Genomic DNA, 22079 nt, shown 5'->3' on the forward strand with positions numbered 1-22079 from the left:
GTTTTTTATTTATCATTAAAATAATATCTCATTCCACTTCAATTTTTTTTATTTTTTAAAATACTTTGATTTAGTAGCGTTGTATAGCAAATTTATAAGTGTTATAATATGAATACTCTAGTTAACATTCACTACAAAAAAAACCTGGATCTAGCGACGGAATTAGAGACGGAAATTGATTTCGTCTCTATAGCTAGCGACGGCAAAAATAAATTCCATCGCTAAGCTGACGTCACACACGCTGAACCCTAGAATAGCGACGGAATGAATTGTTCCGTCGGATCTAAATCCGTCCGACGGATATTATAAAATTCGTCGCTATTATCCTAATTTTAATCCCGACCCTGCCCTTTTTTCTCCTCCGTCGTCTCTCGTATTTTCTCCTCCGTCGCCGCTCGATTTTTCGCCTCCGTCTCCGGCTCTCTCGTGCTGTCCTCACCGGCGATTTCTTCCCCGGCAGCATCTCCTCCGGCCATCTCTCCCCCGTCAACTTCTCTTCCCCGACGGAACTACTCCTCCGGCTTCGGCTCCGCCTCCCACGCACACCGACTTCTACCGCACCGAACTTCTACCGCTCCGGCTCCTTCAGCTCCCTAATCCGTCGAAGTTGTACCGCACCGAACATCTCCTCGCCTCCCACGCGCGTCGAACTTCTCCTCCGGCTCCAGCACTTTGTCAAGGTAAAAATTTTAATTAGGGTTTACTTGTATGGTTAAAGGCATGATTAATTAGGGCTAACTGTCACATTGGTTTAGTTGTATGGTTAAAGGCATGATTAATTAGGGCTAGTTCTAAATTAGTTCATGTAAATCATGGAAAATGTTAATTAGGGGTAGATCTAACTGTCACATAAGGGTTGCTTGGTTAATGGCATAGCTGCCACATGGTATTATTGATGCTTACAACCCTAAATTAGTTCATGTAAATCATAGGACTGGAAAATAGGATGCTAATTTAGGTAAGCTTTTAATTTTAGACTGTAAAATAGGATAGTTATGCCCCATGGTTAGAGGCATATATAGCTGTCCCACTCAAGATTGGCTTGTTACACTCCAAAAATTGATACTCAAAATTACCCAAAAATTTGAGAAAATAAATAAAAATATATTAATTAAGATAAAAGAAAAACACTAATGGAGCCCCCTATTGCTTCTTAAGTTGAGCTTAAGATCAGATTCACTACAAAAGACCCTGAGATGTCATATACGTATATGTGACGCCCAAATCAAAGCAAATCTATTAGGAGCATTCAATTCCGTTCATCGGATTCGATACTTTTGATCTAGACACTAGATTAGATGTAATGTTTAGTGAATTAACGTCAGCTAAGTGATATGAATATCAACCTTTCTGACTGACTACATATTAACATCCAATAATTTCATATTTCTCGTCTCAAACATGATTATACAAACAAGAGGATATTTAGACATCACATGTATGCAAATTGAATTGTGCATGTTTAATTCATCCTCAACCTAGTGATGTGTGAAAAAATAATAAGGATTATAGTAATCACATGTAACACTTTGATGTTATCAAGATCGATATTCAATTATCGGTTATTTTTGCAGAAGGATACAATGTATATGAATAAAGCTTGGATGTACAATAGATTAGATGATGGATTTCTCCGACCTGAATTTTATGCTGGAGTTGAAGAGTTTGTGAACTTTGCTAAGAGCCATCCAGAATGTATGAATGGTGCAGAGTTGCGTTGTCCGTGCAATCATTGCAAATGTCGAAATAAAGCTTTCCGTGATGAGGATACCGTGAAGGTGCATATCTGTAAAAATGATTTTGTTCCAAACTATTACAATTGGTATTGTCACGGGGAGCCTTATATTTCGGAAAGAATTGGAACCTCAGCTGCTTCTTCATCTGGCACAGCTGTTTTAGAGGAATCACCATCTACTGACCATATGATGCAAGCTATGGTTAATGACGCAATTAATGCAGCTGATTTATCTAATATGGATGAAAGACCAACACCTGCAGTTCAGCAACTATACGACATGTTTGTTTTTCTTATGGAAAGTATATGTATTAATTGTACACAAAATGTGATGACTTAGACACTTACAAATCTGTAGACATGTGTGATGTTTTATTTTGTTATGAATTGTATTTTGATATGTGACGGATTTTATTATGTATTCATGAAATTTGTAAATAGTATTTTGTTATGCAGTGCTTATTTTGTAATTTGAATTATGATATGTAAACAGGGACAATTTAGAAATTTGTTTTATGATATATAAACAGGAACACTGGAAATGTGATACGGTAAAATTTTTTTTAAAAATTAATAAAATCTAGCGACGGATATTTATAAAATTCCGTCGCTAGCTAGCGACGGATTTTTAAAAATCGGTCGCTATCTAGCGACGGATTTTTAAAAATCCGTCTCTAGATAGAGACGGATTTTTAATATCCGTCTCTAGATAGAGACGGATTTTTAATATCCGTCGCTAGATAGCGACCGATTTTTTATTTTTCGTCGCTAATGACCTAATGACCAGTGTGACTTTCATAGAGTTGGGCGCCGAAAAATTGATATTAGAGACGAAATTTTAATATTCCGTCTCTAAATTTAGAGACGGAAATTTAATAATCTGTCTCTAAAACATAGCGACGGAAATTTTTAGCCGTCGCAAATTTTAGAGACGGATTTTTAATAAGTCGTCGCTAATACTAGAGACGGAAAAAAAATTCCGTCGCTAAGCTGATGTCAACGACCAATTTTTACGCGACGGGTTACTTCCGTCTCGATTCCGTCGCTAACTTGACCTAGCGACGGAAAGATTCCGTCGCTAGATCAGGTTTTTGTTGTTGTGATTGATAATATTATTTTATTATATAATATATATACTTCATCTCTTATTAACAATTATAAGATAGTAATTATCACATAGTTGGACTACTATATATAGTAGTTATGATCTATAACTACTATAATTATGTAATAATTATAGGATCATAATTGTCATAATTGTATAGCAATTATGATCACACAATTGTTGCAATTATATAATGTCTATGATATATATCATAACTTTTAGAATAGTATAAAATTTTTTAAAAATTAAATAAAAATGAACTGAAGCTGAATGAATGTGGTGTGGTTTTGAGGATTCTAATCAACCTTCTTTTGATTTTTATCTACTCTTTTAATTTTTACCCTAATATTTAAAAAAAACAAATGTTTTTATGGAACATTGCGAATCATTGAGACATAAGATAGCAAACTAATTCTTTCATTTCTCAACCAAACAGGATCAACTTGACCATTGATGCATTGGAATTGTATAAATTACGCAAAATAAAACAAAAACAGCTAACATTACTCCACGTCAACAATGCATATATATATATATATATATATATATATATATATATATATATATATATATATATATATATATATATCGTTTAAACTTATTCATGGTTAGCTCATTAGTCCACTAAGAAACACAATTCGATTAAGACGTGCATGCAGAAATATAATAACAGTGCAGTTATAGCGAAGTGGAGATCCAAAAGGCTAGCTGCGTACGTACGACTGGTAAAATCCTCTGCAGGATGCTTGCTCCAGGGCCAGAACTGCTTGAAGGTGTAGGCGTAATTCCTGCAAATAACAAATTAAAGCGAGTTTAGTTGGAAAGAGGATGATTAATTATGAAACAATATTAAATTTGATCTATTTATCTAATACCTTCAGGAGGCTCGTTTACAGGCGGGGATGGATGTAAATGACTAGGATTGGCTGCATAAGCATCGACATAAAAGTGATTATTGATAAATCTTTCACAGTTTTAATTGCCAAAGGATTAATTAATTAACATAATTATATTCTTACGTGAGATGGAATGATCGCATTTGTTCAAATCCGGCGACTCCAAGCCGCACCGAGGAGGAAGGCCCACGAGATCCTGCTGAGTGATGTTGAAGCTCCTGATGAGATCTTCGTTCTCGAAGAGACTGCAGAGACAAGAGACGTCGTCGACCAGAGCGCTCTTCAGCGGGATGCAGCAGGTGGCGGCGGGGGGATTCTCCGGCGACCGCAGGAAGCTCAGGCACGGCATCAGCTTCGCCACGCACGGCGGCGGGCCGCCGCTGTCGCCGTCGGACGTAGAAAGTGTAGCGCATGAAGATAAGAGAACGGTGTAGAAGACGATGAGTTTCATGGTGAGATCAGAGTCGTTTTGTGTTGATTAATAGAAATTATTATGCATTGATATAAGTGGAGACATATATGATAGCAATTGTGGAAGAATCATGGAAAAATTATTATTAATCCTTATCTAATATTGGCTCCTTTCCATTAAGAATTTCTATATGTGTAATGAAAGATTTCATTTTAGGAAGGGTGTATATATATATATCTAAAAAACTAATTAAAAGGAATAAAATGTGAGATGTTCTATTTTTCTATTTCTATTTATGTCTTTTAAATTTATTAAATGTAGTATTTTACTCTTCTTTTTTTTTTTTATGTTTTCTCCCATATATAAAAATAGTTTTCTTTTTTTTTCCAAGCAAATCAAATAATAAAATCATTGAACATCTTCCATCTTAATTATTTTTCAAGGTAAACAGCTACTTTCTATAACTAGTCTTTGCCAACAAAAGCATGCAAGACATTGATTGTGAGAAAAGGGTGCACCGAGGTGTAAAATAGATTTCTTTAATTAAGTTCATCTCAAATCAATTAATTTTGATGGAGCTGTTCATTTAAATTAAAATTAGATCGTCGAATTAATTAATTCATCCTATGAAATAATTTAAATAATTAAATTGAAATTTTATCAACTAAGATGGATTCAAATAGATCTATCCCTAAGCCCATGACTCCGCGAATTATCCTACAAATTAAAAAAATATTTAAAAATTAAAATAAAAATAAAAAATTTAATGAACTTTTGAGTTTGGATTGACTCACGAGAAAAGGATAATTTTTATTTTAAAATTTAAAATTAAAATAAAAAATTAGTATATGATCTTAACCTACTTAATATATCATTCAAATTTAAAAATTTTAATATTATATATATTTTTTATTTATTGATGGATTTGTGACTAGCTTGTTAACTTATAATTCATCTTAGATCGAGTTAGAGATTTTTCAATTCACTAAGATGTCTTGCTCACGCACTTTGTCATATGAAGAATTTTTAATGAATTGACCTGTTAATGATAGATTTGATAATATTAAAGATGATTAATTTGGTCTTATAAAAATTTTATATTTATCATGGTGTAGAAATCAATCACGTTAGATAAAAAATCTTTTTTGAAAATTGATTTTAGATGTTTTTAATCGTGTTATTCTTCTGTAAAAGATGAAATTTGTCATCCCAGTAATTTTACATGATCGATTTCATGATTATTTATAAGGAGATAAATCAAAAAATGACACTGCAAAAATAACTTATTTAATTTATCATTCGTGCTGTATCCCGAGGGATAAAATAGATATGTTATTAATTTAAAGGTAGATGAATGAAAGTATGATAAATGATAAATTCGATAAACTTTAGAAGGACCATTTTAATTTGATGCATATTAAAATATATTTTAAAAAAAGTGCAAGACAAATTTGATGACGAACTTTTTGCTACAACTTCTCTCCCATAAACAAAAGCAAAGCCAAAGGAAATGCAATTAAAAATTCGGCAAGCACGTTCAAAAAAGCACAAAATTAATTAATATTAAGGTGGGTTGGTGGCGGCCGCGTTCGAGCATCGAACATCATTTCCTTAACGGGTTTAGCTTCAAAGATCCTCCTCTCCTCTGCTTCCGCGATCAGTCAAAGAGAATAGTCAGCCTTAAAATAGAAGGCTGGATTTTTAGTCGATAGATCGACAAAGGTAGAAGAAGAGGATGGGAAACAAAGTTCCTATCGTTCAGCATTCTCTTCCCATGCATTCGATCGCAGTTTAGGGTTTTCTTTGTCTCCCAAAAAGCATTCCGCCCCTTTCTGGATCTGACGCACAATCTCCGTCTGGTCGATTCGATCGCCGGCCATGGAATCGTCCCCCGGTAGCCCCGATTCCTACCGCGGGCAAGGCGGTGCCGGCGAAACGGGCTTCTCAAGGAGATACGGAAACCGCTTGGTGCCCTCCTCTTTGATCCACGCGCTTTTGGAGTATTCCGGAGTCTTGCGGGAGCGGGCGAACCAGTCGGAGAACGAGAGCTTGACCGTTGGAGCGATGCGAGATGGACAGATCGGGGATTCTTCTCCTCCCAGCGGAAGCGGGGAGGTTGCTATAAGGATAATCTCGGTCGAGGATCAGGAGCGTCTCAGGATGGGGACGAATCAGGCCCAGCTCTTGGCAGCTGGGTCGTATCCGGTGGCGAGCCCTGGCGGAAATGGCGACTCAAGAGAACTGTTCAGTGTTTTGTCCGAGAGGCTTGGAAGAGATGGAGTTAACGAAATTGGCGTAGGGGATGTTGATTCTTCTTCAGCATTACCGGATGCTATGTCGAGCAATAGTGGTCAGAGCACGGAGGGCGAGGCAAACACACCCAATGCTAATGTCAGGGACTCTGCGAACCAGAGATACAATATCCAACCGATTGCTAGGTGGATTGAGCAGATACTACCGTTCTCGTTGCTTCTTTTAGTAGTGTTCATCAGACAGCATCTGCAAGGTATTTTCTATCAGGTTGCAGTTTTTTATTTCTTGCCTGTTGTGTCATGAAATTGATTATGTAGACTACATAACCTTTATATGCAAACTACAATGATAATGTTTCATGTGATGTGTCTGAATCAGTTTTGTTGTCTTTCTTTTTAAGAGGGTTTCCGCGGTTTCAATTTTTCCTTGTAAGTTTATAACTGTTAGACACTATTGTTTCATCACATTTTATTTGTATGCAATTTAACGTGCACTTATATGTTGTTTTCAATTACTTCATTCGAACATCATTTATTTTCTTGGTTGATGCACATTCATTATCTGATTGAATAGAACTTTTGTCTCTAATACAATATTTTATTTGATCTTCATTTGTTTGTTGCTTCAAATAGTTACTCTTGAAGTTTTTTGACTTCAAGAATATTCACTATAAAGTAGAATATTTGAGCTTGCACAAACTCTCCCTCTTGAATGATTTAAATCTTTAGATGTTCTGTTGCACTTCATATTTAATACCTCTAATTTTTGATATCGCAAAAGTAGTTGGATATGTTTATTTATTTATTTACTTTTTTGCTTCATGACTCCTTCATGCAACAGTTCATTTTCTTCCACCTTTATAAAGATTTATTTTTTGAAAAACATCTGCAGGTTTCTTCATCACTATTTGGATTGCTACAGTGTTGTTCAAGTCAAATGACATTCTGAGAAAGCAAACTGCTTTAAAGGTTGGATATTGTATGCATATGTTTTAATATAGTGTACCTAAGTCCAAATATTTCTTGTTATCTTCTTTTCTCCTTAACCACCATCTACATATGGATACTTGATTGAGAACTAGAAGAGTCATCAACAAGACAACAAATACATGCATCTGTAGAGATTTCCAAAGAAAATATTTAACACTCGTTTTCATAAAATGATAAACTTAGTAATCAATGATGGTTGACAAAAATAGCATATACTTGCTATATAACAAATAACAAAATAAAATTTAGGTTTGCGGCACCTATCAACAGATAAAACATGTAGTTCTTATGAAAATCTTCAAGATATGATGGCAAAATTGGTAATCTTCATTAGAAATTTAATCATCACTAAATTGTCCATAATCAAGCACAGTAGTTCTATTACAAAGCTCAGTGGCAGTTCTATTACAAAGCTTAGTGGTGGAATCAAGATTATGAGATAAAAGAAGGAAACTTATATTAAATTTTTTTAAGGGATGCAAAATAGTATAAAGAATCAATAATTTTCAAAAAAGTGTGATAATCTCTTATAATTGTTTAAAGGGAAGCAAAAATTTAGTGCAGGGTGGGCCCAGCCATAGTCCCTTTGTGTTGGTCCCTGACAAAGCTCCTCCTTCATTTAGATATCTCATTAGCTCTCAAAATTTTGGTAGTCAGATCCCATGAAGCTTGATTGAAAGTGTGACCTTTTCATTATCATAAACCACCAGGTAGTGTTTCTATAAACGTTATACTATTTTCTACCAAGGGATTTCTTTCTTCAATCCATTTTGTTCATGTTAAATTGAATATACACAATAATAGTTAAGCCGAACTGAAAAACCTTACTAATTAGGCTATGTGAGCTAGTTTAATATTAAAATAATGCATGATTACATATGCATATACTGTGATATGTGATGCAGTGAAGCACTGCATGTGCATGGATAAACTGTTATTTGAGACAATGCGAAGTTCCCTCTAGTTTTGAAAGATTAATGATAAATGAAGTGGAGGAAAAACCATACTATAATTGTATGGTTGCTCTTTCCCAGATTGGCGATTCGTTTGAGTCGTAAGCCAGTTGAAAGGTTGCATGTCCATGCATCAACCCTCTTTGTCTTAGGGCCAACAAAGATAGGATCCACACACTTTCAGTAAAATAGGTAGATTTTACCAGTCACCAGGGTTGCATCATCCATCTTTGTTCTTTTCTTTTCTTTTTCACTTTTGATATATCTGAAGTACTCTACTGCTGTCTTTGATCCTGTAAACACCATAACTTATTGAAAATTTTATAGTAAAAAATTGTGTCATGTCCTGCTAACTTTACCTAGATATGCTCATTTCTTTTTACTACGTACTAAAATTGACTTTATTGAAATTAGTAGAACAGCAGGAAACTCAACCTTGCTCCTTGAATTCTCTTTCTCTATAGAATGAAAAGATTTATTATAAGAATCACCTATGCAATGCATGCCACAAAAAGCATGGACTCCACTTTTAACATTATCTATTCTCCTCACATGCATTTATCAAAGTACATGTATGTCGATGCATGTTATATTGTCAATAAAATTTCTATCTGAATTGATTGAATTCTCGTGCTTTTGAAGAATCATCTTTTCCATTGTTTATGCATTGGACATACTTTCTTCTTGTTTTCATACTTATTTGTATTTTGACAAATTCACTTGTAATTGCAGGGCGAGCGAAAAATATCTATACTTGTTGGAATTGCTCTAGCCTTCATGATCCATTTACTTGGTGTGTACTGGTGGTGCAGGAATGATGACCTTCTATACCCATTTATCATGCTAGCTCCCAAAGAAATACCTCCATTCTGGCAGGCCTTATTTATCATTATGGTTAATGGTACTCTTCCATGCTCACTACTTTTGTTTTTTTAGGATTAAGGCTATCTTGTATCTTTGCTTTGCTTGATTCTCATGCTACACAATACATAGTATATGTAAGGTAGGACAATCCATAGAGGTTTTAAGGTTGCTATTTTCTTCTGGTGGACGGAGTGAGTGAATTGCAGAAAACCAAACTTGCCGGTGGCAAAGAATTTTTGAAATCTGATCTATGAGAAATTTACATTCTTCATTGACAGTAAGGTTCTTCTCTTTCTTAGTCATGTGTAATCTTGACTGGCACAACCATACCCAATTGTTGATCCTATGGAACAATTGGGAAGAGAAAGAAAAGGGTGGGGAATATAATAATTTTATTCACTTATTCTAAATTGTCTCAAACAATGGATTTAAGGCTCTTAATCTAGGCTTTGACAACCAAATAAAATAGACCAGGTCAAATTAATACTAATAGAATAAATCTTAATTCCACAAAACAAACTATGTAGAATTTGAAAAGCAAATCAAATATTTGAACTGCTTTACTTTACTTTAGATCAATAATTTGTGTAAGTATTGGTGATTTGCACTAGGCAGTACCTTCTATGAACATCAATTATATTAACAGAAAAACTCTTGTTTCTTTACAAATTACAATATTACTATTAGGTTCTCAACAATTTAGTTTAATGCTATCAAAAAGCTCCAACTTGCTACAGACTTCTGAAAGTTGGCTAATAGATATTCTAATTGGATGTTAAAATTGACAAAAGATATAATGATATCCTTAGACTGTATCTTCTTTGTAACAAAATGATAATCTATGATCTATCTATGTGGTTTTCTCTCATGAAAGATTAGGGTGGAGACAATGTGTATGCTAGCATGATTACACAAGATAACTCAGGATTAAAATTTAGCTCATCCATTAGCAATTTGAGCCACACTAGCTCATGTGTGATTAGAGTCATAGCCTTGAATTCTACTTCTGCACTTAAATTTTTACACTAAGTTTGTTTCTTGCTTTCTAAGATATTAGATTTTTGCCTTGAAGAACACAACAACCTAATTTCTGGGGAACCTACCTAATCTGCGGTAGCATATTCTTAAACTTAAAGGTGTTCTATATCATAATACAAGAGTCCTCTGCCTTGGGCGACGTTGAGATACTGAAGACTGCCTTCTAATGATTGACATGGAGACTCAAGAAATGACTAATTGCAGTCATAGCAAATGTGATGACCAGTATTGATAAGCTAATTTACCAATCACTCTGCGATATTTTCTTGGATTATAGATAATGACTCCCATGTCCTGATAGTAGTGCGTAACATTTGGATCCATAAGATGGTCGACAAGTTTAGTACCTAAGAGACTAGTTGCTTCAAGCATATTAAGTTCATGGTTTTACTGTAAGATATTGACCCCACCTAGTGAGATAAGACTATTGTTGTTGTTTTACTGTAAGATATAGATATCTCCTTACTGATCAATCTCAATTCATTAAAATTCTTCTTCCTCTTCTACTTGTTCTTCTCCTCATTTCCACTTTCTTTGTGCTCATTGGTGCCACCAACACCACTTGTCGGCACACTGACACAACAATAGTACTATTTCATTTTGGTTGCAAATCAAAACGTTAGCTTGGAACAAAATTTTAAACCTTAGTTTAAAATTTTCATTTGTATGGTGAGAAGTGGCAGTGCTAAGACAACTTTTCTAGCATCTTTTAATTTGTCTTTCCTCTCTACTCTACAGGTATTCTCTATCAATCATCTTATTCTCATTTACCTCAAGAAAACAATGCTGCAGAATGAAATAGTACACATTTATGCATTAACCATTAGTCACATCACCATTTTTTTTCCTGAACTGTTGAATTAGAATGAGCATAACTCCTTGCTGTCTGATGTCTTTGAACTCTCGAATGATACAACCTTCATGCAGGCATGCATAATGTGTAATTGAATGCATGGGTTCGGCAAGTTCTGCGAATGAATAATGTGTAATTAATTGAGTTGGGCATGCACAACATGCATTTAATTGCATGCTCTAATTATATGCCCATGATTGTTGAGCTTTCATTAAAAAGTTTAATTGCAATTAATCTGTGTAGTGCTTTTTAAACTTTTCAGTGCATCACCATATTGGCCCATTTTAGATTTTTTAAAAAAAAAATATTTGTGCTACAGTATTGTTTGGAAAGCTACGACATTAGATATAATCAAATAAATAGCCTCAGCTAATTTTGGGTTTCTATCGATTCATATTTCAACTAATGGAATTTCACTGTTTCACTTCATCTGCCCCAAGAATACAATCTGCTATATATAGTCCAAAGTAAAACTGTCCACTAGGAAGCCATTTAGTGGCCCCAAATCTCATGCCATGTGGTGATCTAGCAAGCTGTCAATTCGACCATTCCCACCACCAGTTGTTGTTCATTGCCTCAGCAACAGACTCAATAGTTTTGTCCTCCACTGTGTTGCTATCAACTGTGTTACACTAGTCCCATCACTGTGGAAAGGATAAAACAGACTGAGTCTAAGGCTGAGGAGATCATGAAGGAAAAGATATAGGTAAGGGAACAAGAATTGTGACATCGACAAGCTTGAGCTTTGTTGGCGATCTAATCTAAGTTGGCGCTGTCATCAAACATGAATGAAGATGTTGAGGTACTCTCTGTGTACATGTTTCTATGTGCGGTTATTCCATTTTCATCACAGCGACATTCACTCTTCTCGTTTCCTTTGTCTTCGTCTCCTTCTAGACAGTAATGTTGACTGCTTGATTTTGTCTCCCACCTTTAGATCCTAGGCCCAACTCCTCATGATCACCACTGCTTCCTCATAGATTGAGTGATGACGATCATCATGGCGATGGCAACGCCTAGGAGAAGATGATTGTGACAGTGAGGCACATGGCGAGCAGCCTTGCCACCTCCAAGAACATTGTGGAGGACACGATCCACATTCTATGGGTTCCAATCGGTCTCTCTAACTTCAACAGCCTCTTCTCCCCTTTTGCCAATGATAGAGCCAAGGAAATAATTGTGTTTTCTTAATAGTTTTTGATGCCTGATGGTATGCAACATTATCCTGATGAACAATGCAGACCTAAGCCGATCAATTTGCCACCTCTTGCTCTCCTATCCATGTGACAACGGTGAACTGATAATGGCAATGAGAACTTTGTGGAAATATTAGTATTTAAGTACTTTCTTAATTCAATATGTTGAGATGGAGTAATTGTGGAGCTTAAACTTCAATAAGAACAAAAAAAATTTATGTAGATCCATGTATATTTAATTGGAAAATTGAAATTTTATATTTCTATGAAAGTGCTTAGAGTTTTTTTTTGAAGTTTTTCATGATTTGTTGAAATTATCATAAGGTATATATTATTATATATATATATATGTATGTATGTAAATATATTGAGCTCAAATAATTGGTTAGTTTAATCAATCTATATGTATATTATGTTGATAAATTTTAAATTTCAAACCATCAATAGGAGCATTTAAATGTGATTTGGCTTAATTGATTTGAGTAACTTAATTATGGTTTTTTGCTTTTGTATATATAAAAAGTAAAATATATTATAATAAAGATATTGGAAGATAAATACAGTTCATTTGATTCTTGATATTGTGTCGCTTGGGAATTACGTTAGTATTCTTATGTTTTGATGCCACCATGATACTTTACTTTTATTTTCTCTTGGCTCCAGTTAAGGTTTCTCATAGTATCTTAGAGACTTTCATTTGGGGTTTGAGACAAGCTGTGATACATGAGACGGTGACATTGCATTCGGTGGTCAATCATCAGTTGGCAGTTGTCGGGCGTTGGTTGCTTTTTGAGGGGTGATGCTATGCGAAGAGGTGGAGTAGATCTTGACTCCAATTCATTGCATTCAGAAGGGCTGTGCCATAGGTTAGAAGAAGAATTAGTTCTCTGGTCATGTAGTCATCAGAGACATAACCGGGTGATGCGGCGCAGGAAACTGATGTCTTCAGCATATGATAGGACTTAGGGAATGTATTTGAGAGAGAATTCAATAAATATAATGGTGGAAAGGTTTTATGATTTGTCCTACACAGCCCCCTTTATTAAGGTAGAAGCGCTTGTAAATTTGCAATATTTCAATTAGGTCTTCTATAACATCATCATGCTTTCCCATTTATACAATGATGCAGTCACCGTGGTAGCTATTCTTGATCTTAGAGTCTGCAGTATTTTAAATATATAACTTGTACTAGTAAATGAGATGGTTTTGATAAAAGTATAATTTTATTAGAATGATGATACATATATTTGTTGGTTGATTTGCATATATTTGTTGGATTTTTTCTATCTACAATCTTCAAATGTTAGCGGACTTACAAGAAGTAGATTTCAGAGCCAAGTTCTATTTAGAATTTGGGAAGATATGAACCCCTTTATGTTATCATGATACATAACATTCTGGAACTGCCCCGGTTTCTTGTCATTATTTGATTTTATGTTCTTGAAAAGGATCTGAACACTCACAATTTCATTAGACAATGAGTGCAAGACAATTGCAAATTTATTGAATTCCTCTTAATGGAGACTTAGAAGGCACAATTAATGTTTAGAAGAATGAGGACATGTTTTGCTGAGTGCATCATATAATTGGTTTTATTGTTTTCCAGATACAATGGTGCGGCAAGCTGCTATGGTGGTCAAGTGTGTTCTGTTGATGTACTTCAAAAATAGTAAAGGCCCTAAATATCGAAAACAGGTAATTCAATTTGAAATTTCTATTAGTTGCTCTTTTATATTAGTTCCTCTTTGTACTGAACTGGGTTGTGAAATTGTTTGAGGCATAATAAATATGGAGCAATTCATTAGCTAAAAGATAACAATGACATAATACCCAAACATAAGACCTGATAGTTAAACTAGCAAGTTGGGATCAAACTTTTATGGCTAATGTGTTAGATATGTAGGTTCAGTCATACTTTATTGTGTACTAATATATTATTGTTAGATATATTTTAGTATAGTGGATATGTGTGAAATTGTTTTAGTTTATCAGAACAAAGTATTTTATCTCTCTCAACTTGAAACAAGAGCGAAATCTCTCTTTTCAATCCTTTTAGGGGGGAGTCCACAAGCATAGGCTCACTGTGTTGGAGTTGTCTCCTCTTCTCTCATGCACTTTCCGAGTTACATAAAGTGCTAATTTCTTGTTAATTTACACACAGGCTCCACTATTTTTACACTTTAACAGTTTATTTGACCATTTATCTATGCACCCACAAGTTGTGTCAAGAACAAAAATTCGATGCTCATCCAATCGATCCTTGACAAGGTTTTCTCTCTTTTTTTATTGGTTATCATGATAATAGTGTTGGCTTACACAGGGTTCGTATGATGAGTAAGGCAAATCCACTCTAACCATGATTCTCTTTCCTCTTCCATTCAAGCAAAACAGCTCAATGCAGATTCGTCACACTCTTCTCCTCGCTCCTCTTTCCTTATTATGTGAATGTGAATGTTACTAGCCCAAGGAATGGGCTGAAACTGTTACTGAATTTAGAGATTGGTTAAAGAAGACAAGGTTGAATGGGTGTTTGCTCTCAATATCTCAAGTGCGTGACATGTGGACACAGAAAATTGTGCTGCAAGCTCTCACAAAGAGGCAAGGCAGCTTGCGCAGAGGATGCTTGCGAGCTGCGAGGGTCCTCAGGTGGAGGATGTGTGTGGCTGCGTGGGTGCTTGTGTAGAGGACATGAATGTGTTCGCGAGTGACAACAAAGCAAACACATGGGTGGACATATGGTTGAGAAGCCATAGGGACTCTGGACTGAGATTGAGACATTGGGACGACATGGAAGTTGTGCATGAACAGGAACTTGGAGGATGATGATTGATAAGAAGAGGATAGGGTGACTCTGATACCATGTTAAGGGAAAATAAATATTACGGAAAAAAATTCCTTAGGGTTCTCTTTCCCCCTTTCTCCTTCTATCATTTACAAAATGTTATCATAAATATGTATTTAACTATTATACTATTGACAACTTGATCCCTATACTATTACATATCTAACAACTTCCAATACAACACTTTATGAGAGGATGAAACTTATAGGGATTAATTTGCCAGTCTGCCACTTTGCTAGGTACAAGCTGCAATCCTGCAATCAGGAGATTGTCACTTTGTTTTTTTTAACTCCATGATCAATTAGAAGATTTGCCGTCTTAGATTTGAATTTTGTAACCAGTTGTAGTTGTATAATATTTTTGAACCAACCTGAGCAGGAGCGTTAGGGACTAGTGTTAACAATGGAAATAATATATTTTTAGTTAAGTTGGTTCAGATGTTGGGCTGCAGTGCAGTTTGCCTGCCCACAATTGGGAGGAGTATTAAATATAACTATGTTCGTAGTGAAATTTGAAATTTGACATATGGAAGAAATAGTGTCTCAGGTGGATGCTTGACATATAATGTACACAATTAATTCAGTTCACATATTAAATTCCAAGTTCACATGTGGTTTTCCTAGGAGTAATTCAGAGGTGAAATACCATCCTCAAATGGACAATTTTATGCTTCTGAACTAGCATAATTATGGAGATAAGGTGACATGAATAAATCATTCAGTTTTAATGGCAGATTCAAAATGGAAATCACGTTTTGTTAGATTTGTGTTTATTTTAGTTCAATAAATATTTAACTTTGTAACAATGATTGTATCACTTAACGATTAGGCAAGTTTACTAGTCTTCTTCCTTTTAGGGCCAAATGCTAACTCTTGTTGAATACCTGCTGCTTTTGTACCGTGGCTTGTTGCCAGCACCTGTTTGGTATCGTTTTTTTCTGAACAAAGAATATGGAAGCATCTTTTCCTCTCTAATTACGGGACTCTACCTTACCTTCAAGCTGACATCAATTGTTGAGAAGGTATTTTCTTCTCTTTTAAGGTATCCAGTATATGGTTTCTTGAGCTTGTTTTACCTGTTTTATTTTATATTGGACTCTCAGTGAACAAATTGTGCCTTCTTAGATGTCAGAAACCTGACATTTCATATTTGCTTCCAGGTTCAATCTTTTGTTGCTGCAGTAAAGGCACTATCGCGCAAAGAAGTACACTATGGCTCTCATGCAACAATGGAACAGGTTGCAGTCTTTTTTTCATCGATGATCATATCCCAATTTGTTTTTTTGGATTTTTGGATATAGGATTGTTCTGCCATTTTTTCTTGAAATGATATCCTTAGTCTACTCAACTTGGTCACGCCTGTGATTAATGGTTCATGCCATTAGCAAGTTGATCTTAATTGCCATACTGTGAGACAAATAATTTCTTTGAAATTTATGCAATCCATTACCCAGATATGGAAAGATTTCACTCTCAAGTACTGATGCAGTATGGTTGTGAGGCAAACTGATAAAATCTGTTTCACTACCAAGTAGTAGTAAAGGATGGAGAATTTAATCTGTCTACTATTTTTCTTTTATTTTATTTTGCTCTTGAACTAAATTTGCCATCCATGATCACCTATTCACATCTTGGTTTAGTACTTTTGACCCTCGATTGAATGAGATGAGTTGGTGTCATTGACTGTGCTGAGCATGAACCCTAGCAGGGAGGGATCGTGGGCGACAAAGGAAAAAATCCAATGAGGAGGAGAACTAGACAGAAGAGGATCATGCACCTTTGATATTGTCATGGAACAATTTGTAGCCTCGTTGTGCCTCTCATCATCACATGGCTCAGGCACACTTCAATCCTCTTGTTTCTAGAGGGTATGATTATGCTTGAGGACAAACACGTTGAGTTAGGGAGGATGTTGTAGGCATAGTTTGAAATCTCGTACTGTGCCGAGTGACATGGTCAAATTGTATCATTTCAATAAATTATTGAAATTTAATACTACTCAACACACTGTAAATCGATCATATGTTGTTGTGTCAATCATATTAATGACTATTATGTCACAACACCCCTTGACATACTAAAAACACATTAAGATGAATTGAAATAATATTTTCTTTTTTTTAAAAAAAATTATGTATAATACATTGTCAAAATTGTACCATTCTAGATGGGACATAAAGTCCGAAGCTAGGTTGTCTTCTTCTTTTTATCTTCCACCAATACTGAAACAGTATTGTTCCATTTAAACTCCGAAATGCCAACATGACTTGAGATTTTGAACCTTAGTCGCAGGTTACTCCATTTGCAAATATGCGGAGTGTGATGTATCGAATGGTTATGCAATTGTAGTTGTGTAGAGTTTGTGTTGTGTGGCGGGGAGTATTATGGTACGTTATGGTATGTTGTGGGTGATTGATGGTAGTGAATCTGGATGGGGCATTACTTGTAGTCTGATATTGTGGTTTTAGGTGTTACCAGATTAGACACTAGAGCTATATACTTGAGATGTGAACCCATCTCCGTCATGACCGACTGTAGTTTCTCGATTTACCTCCTCACAGATGGTCGTGGGGCCGACCGTGTGGGGCCGCTGGGGTGGCAGATTCCACCTTTTTGCAGAAGAAGAGATGTGAACCCATTGTAACCATTAAATAGGTATGCATTGGAAGAAAAAATAGACAAGAAAGTCATAGCCCAACCTTTTTTTTCTATTCTTTACTGAAGATCTTGTGCTCTTCTCCAAAATGAACACTAGTTATCATCATCCATTCAACAGATTCAGCACCATGACAATGTACATTAAGTCTCCAGATATCCATGGTTAGCCCAGTCAATTGAAAGTCAAAGATAAGGAACTCAGTTGCTAGAATTTTAGTTTTACTTATGGTCTTCTCATATACTCCAGGTGGAGCATATGCAAAGTAATTTTTGTCACAAGTGCTCAAAAAAAAAAAAACCATGCCATGGACTATCACAATTAACTGTAGGCAGTGAAGCAAACACAAGATTGATTGTATAAATGAAAAGTAGTCCGATGTGGTTTTAGGATAGGATATTATTTAGTTCTCTTGTATGTGGATAGACAACATAGTCGATCCTGTTTAAACCATGATATCTCATTACTGATGTAAACAATATCATCTTTTTTAAACATTTCTTATGTCTCCATGCTTTGTCATTTTAAGAGTAAGTATGAAAATAGGAGTTGGAACCACATGGTTGAAAAGACAACATTGCAAGCACATGGTAGTATTTTATTGATTGGTTAAATAATCACATATTTGCTTCAGACTTTTGAGTCAAAGTTTCAGTGATAATTGCTTAGCAGATAACTGCTGTGTTATAGATTTGCAGGTTAGTAACACTTGAACTGTTGAACATCTATACCGTCATTCTGCCAACTTAATCTGAATAGGTCATCGCCAGATTGATCTATCTGCAAACAGAATTCTAGGGCCTTTTCTTCCATAATTACTATATGGCTATCACCAGATTCTGTTAAGCAAAAAATCCTTATGAAGGTCTACAAGGATACTGCACCTTAATGTGTGAACTGATGCAGGTAGTTGCTGCCGGTGACCTATGCACTATTTGCCAGGAGAAGTTGCATATTCCAATCCTACTCAGCTGTAACCACATCTTCTGTGAAGATTGTGTGTCTGAATGGTAATGTCTCTTTGATCTACAACCTTTTTCCTTCACTCATAAGTTTACATGTAGAATTTCCTGCCCACATTGTTTAAATAATTTCTTTTAGTACATGAATGTATATTATCTTCCATTCACCTTTCATACTTTATTAAGTCTATCCATGCCAACTTTCATGAGGAAACACTAGAATTATGTTCGCCTACATCATTGTCATGGTATCATTTTCTCACCTTTAACAAGGTGTCTTCCAACCTTATATTCGGAACATGATGATAATATTTAAATTCCATGAACAATAAATACTCTTCTATTCATCAGCATCCACAGGGATAGATTATTAATCTCACCTTTCTCTATACTTGTCCCATTAGCTGCTCAATTAAAATGCTGAAGTAAAAAATATCAAAGCCGTGCTTCAAGTAGGATCACCTTGCACTGAACTTCACACTGTAATCACAAAAACTTTAGTACCAGAGGTTAGTGAGTTTGGTTGCGATAGTGACAACATGTTGATGGTTCAACGATAGTTGTTAATTGATGCCTGCGATCTAGAAAAGGGAATCTAGAAAAGTTGCCCTTAAAGAAGCATTTCTGGCCTCTATTTGACTATAAGTGTCCTTCACTATAGAGCCTCATTTATTCATGGAATTGCCTTTCCGCCAACAGAAGTGTCGCTATAGATTTGCTAACATTTCCTATGACATTTCTAATTGTTTAGAACTTCCAAGTAATAACAAAGTTAGTTAAGTAAAATAAACTATTATTATACCCTTTAACTATATTTTTACTAGGTTTTTCCCTATTAATATTCTACTTTAGTGGCTCAATTTGGAGGACCAAGTTGGTGATAGTTGAAGCATATCCTTAAGTCTATAGCGTCTACATCTGGAATCAGTCTAGGTTGTCTGCCTCATGCACACCAGAGTATCTGATGCACTTGAATCAATTGGAAAGCCCCGGATTGCATGGGGATGAACATAGATATGGATGGAGACTACCATTATGGCGAGCAAGGGTTTGGCATCCAAAACATCATCTCTTATCTTAATTTCATTAGATTCATACTGGTAGATTGGATTTTAGGGTTTAGGGTTTAGAGACAGGTTGTAGTCGGCTATACTAATCTAATATTCAATTATTTCTTCTCAAAAAGAGTTTGTTTCAGACCAGTGGCCAGGAGGAAAAGGAAAGATATGTTCCTAAAACCACTTGCTTGTAATGTACTTTGCTATAAGCACAAAGATAATCCCTCGATTTGGGATCATTAACTTCATCTCTACAACCATTGTATTGGTTGTAGAATGCCTTGTCCATATGCTCACATATTGAGCTCTTTATGTTGCTCAACTCTCTCTTTTACACATTATCTGTTAAAGTTCAATATCTGGAGGACCATTGGACTTCTCAAATCTTTAGGTACTTCATGTCAATGAGATATCCACTTCAAGCTTACATGTTTTCCCCAGGATTGTTAGGCATGAACCCAAAGAGGAGCCTTAGCGCAACGATAAAGTTGCTGCCGTGTGACCTAGAGGTCACGAGTTCGAGTCTCGGAAACAGTCTCTTACAAAGTAAGGTAAGGTTGTGTACAATAGATCTTTCTCCGGGATCCCGTATTAGCGGGAGCTTCGTGCGCCAAGTTGTCTTTTATTGTTAGCCACGAACCCTTACCATCTCTGAGTGAGCAAATCAAACTTGTATAACATTATGATTTATTTAACTCTGATAATTTTTCCAGTATAAAGTAAATTGTACTTTGGCAGGGTAGTCGTATTACGCTTCAATGTGCTACTTCCCAAACAATATATAGCAATATTCAGAAAAGGTATTATTGCATCAAAAGATGATCAATCTAGAAATCCATACTAGTGTCAACAAATATACTCACACACCACACACCACACACCACACACCACACACCGAGAAGGGTAAAAGTTATGAAGCCACCAAAATTGAACACACAAGTGTTTCTCAAATTTGCTCACAACTCGTGCAAACTTGAGTATAACGAATTGAAAGAACAATTGTACGTCAAGTTGTGTGAACATTATCTTAGATGTGACATGATAATCAAACTCAGGTCATATCCTCCATTCATTAGCACAACAAAGCATGAATTGATCTCTCATTTATTTTAGCGACTAGACCAAGGCATATGTGCGCACTCTTTGATGCCTCTCCTCCCTAGGTTCTGCTGTTTCTTGCTTCTGTTCAGACTCCTCTTAAAAGGGCTCTGGTCTCAGGCCAAATGAGCCACACATGCATCTATCGGCAGTACTGTGCACATGGTTCGCCCTGGCACTCTGGGTGCCACATGAGTGATGCTCGGCTTGTCTTGCATGGCCAAGCCCAGGCCCTGGTTTGAAAGTAAATCCCAACAGAGGTCAAAATATGTTTTAGCTCCCATTTAAAACATGCTTCCTGTGTCTTCACACCCTTTGCAGAGTAATCGATTGATCGCCTTTAAGCTGGTTAATCATGAATCTTTTCAGGTTTGAGAGAGAAAGGACCTGCCCCTTGTGCCGAGCTGTGGTGAAACCAGCAGACATTAGATCATTTGCGGATGGTTCCACCAGCTTATTTTTCCAGCTCTTCTGATTTGTTGTAAACATTAGATGTCAAAATTTTGCTCAAAAGTAGCTGCGTGGGCTTCTTACATTTGCGTTATTGTCCAGTCTCCAACCGGTTCGGAATTCGCCCCATCTTCTCTGGAGTGGCACAGACCAACAGTGGCTGATATTGTGACCGTATCCTCGTACCTCATTTATGCATTATATGGTAAATTTCGCCCACCAAAACAATTAAATGATTAACACTTGAAAAATTCAACTTGTAGTTAAGTTACTGTACATCGAATTTCCATTCATTAGTTGTTAGAGATCCTTCGCGAATTTTACATGTATTATTAACATTGCCAATTGACAGCCGTAAATTATTTCTTCTTCTTTTTTTTCCAAAAGAAAATATTTCCGTCTTGATGTCCATGTGAAGCTCTTGAGCATGTAGACAAGTAAACAGTAGTGAGTTGTATTGGATGGTTTGTTCTTTGCATTTTATTTCTCAAGTTTCTATTAGACTTGTGCTTTTCTATTGTTTTCCTTCGAATCCTGCTGCTGCGATGAATAGCACGGTCCAACTATACTGAGGAAGAAAGGAAAAGAATTTTCAAAATAAAAGAAAATTTTAAATTTTAAAAATTATTCATTAAAATATAAAAAAGGTAAAGAAAAAAATAATTTTTTATTTATTTTATGTTTTGACATAATATAAATGGAATAAAAACAATTTGGTTT

The 22079-nt window shown here is 35.6% G+C and overlaps 1 protein-coding gene across 1 annotated transcript; it reads left to right on the top strand.

Annotated features, from left to right (window-relative positions):
* Positions 1-5778: 5778 nt before the first annotated feature.
* Positions 5779-21770, top strand: LOC141838834 (uncharacterized). The gene is made up of 8 exons (XM_074726424.1): positions 5779-6654; positions 7293-7369; positions 9076-9244; positions 13901-13989; positions 15993-16157; positions 16296-16373; positions 18698-18801; positions 21279-21770. Exons 1-8 carry the CDS (start codon positions 6027-6029, stop codon positions 21382-21384), a joined length of 1416 nt encoding a protein of 471 aa, XP_074582525.1. The 5' UTR covers positions 5779-6026; the 3' UTR covers positions 21385-21770.
* Positions 21771-22079: the final 309 nt, after the last annotated feature.

The sequence above is a fragment of the Curcuma longa genome, chromosome 11, assembly GCF_044706935.1.
Source record: "Curcuma longa cultivar G26 ecotype Majalengka, Jawa Barat chromosome 11, ITB_CL_G26_1.1, whole genome shotgun sequence".
In the NCBI taxonomy this organism is placed as follows: domain Eukaryota; kingdom Viridiplantae; phylum Streptophyta; class Magnoliopsida; order Zingiberales; family Zingiberaceae; genus Curcuma; species Curcuma longa.

Excerpts from the sequence above, each read along its gene's own strand:
- LOC141838834 (XM_074726424.1), top strand. The coding sequence starts at position 6,027 with ATGGAATCGTCCCCCGGTAGCCCCGATTCCTACCGCGGGCAAGGCGGT. Across the intron at positions 16,158-16,295 it reads TGACATCAATTGTTGAGAAG|GTTCAATCTTTTGTTGCTGC; the intron begins GTATTTTCTTCT and ends ATTTGCTTCCAG. Across the intron at positions 18,802-21,278 it reads GAAGATTGTGTGTCTGAATG|GTTTGAGAGAGAAAGGACCT; the intron begins GTAATGTCTCTT and ends GAATCTTTTCAG.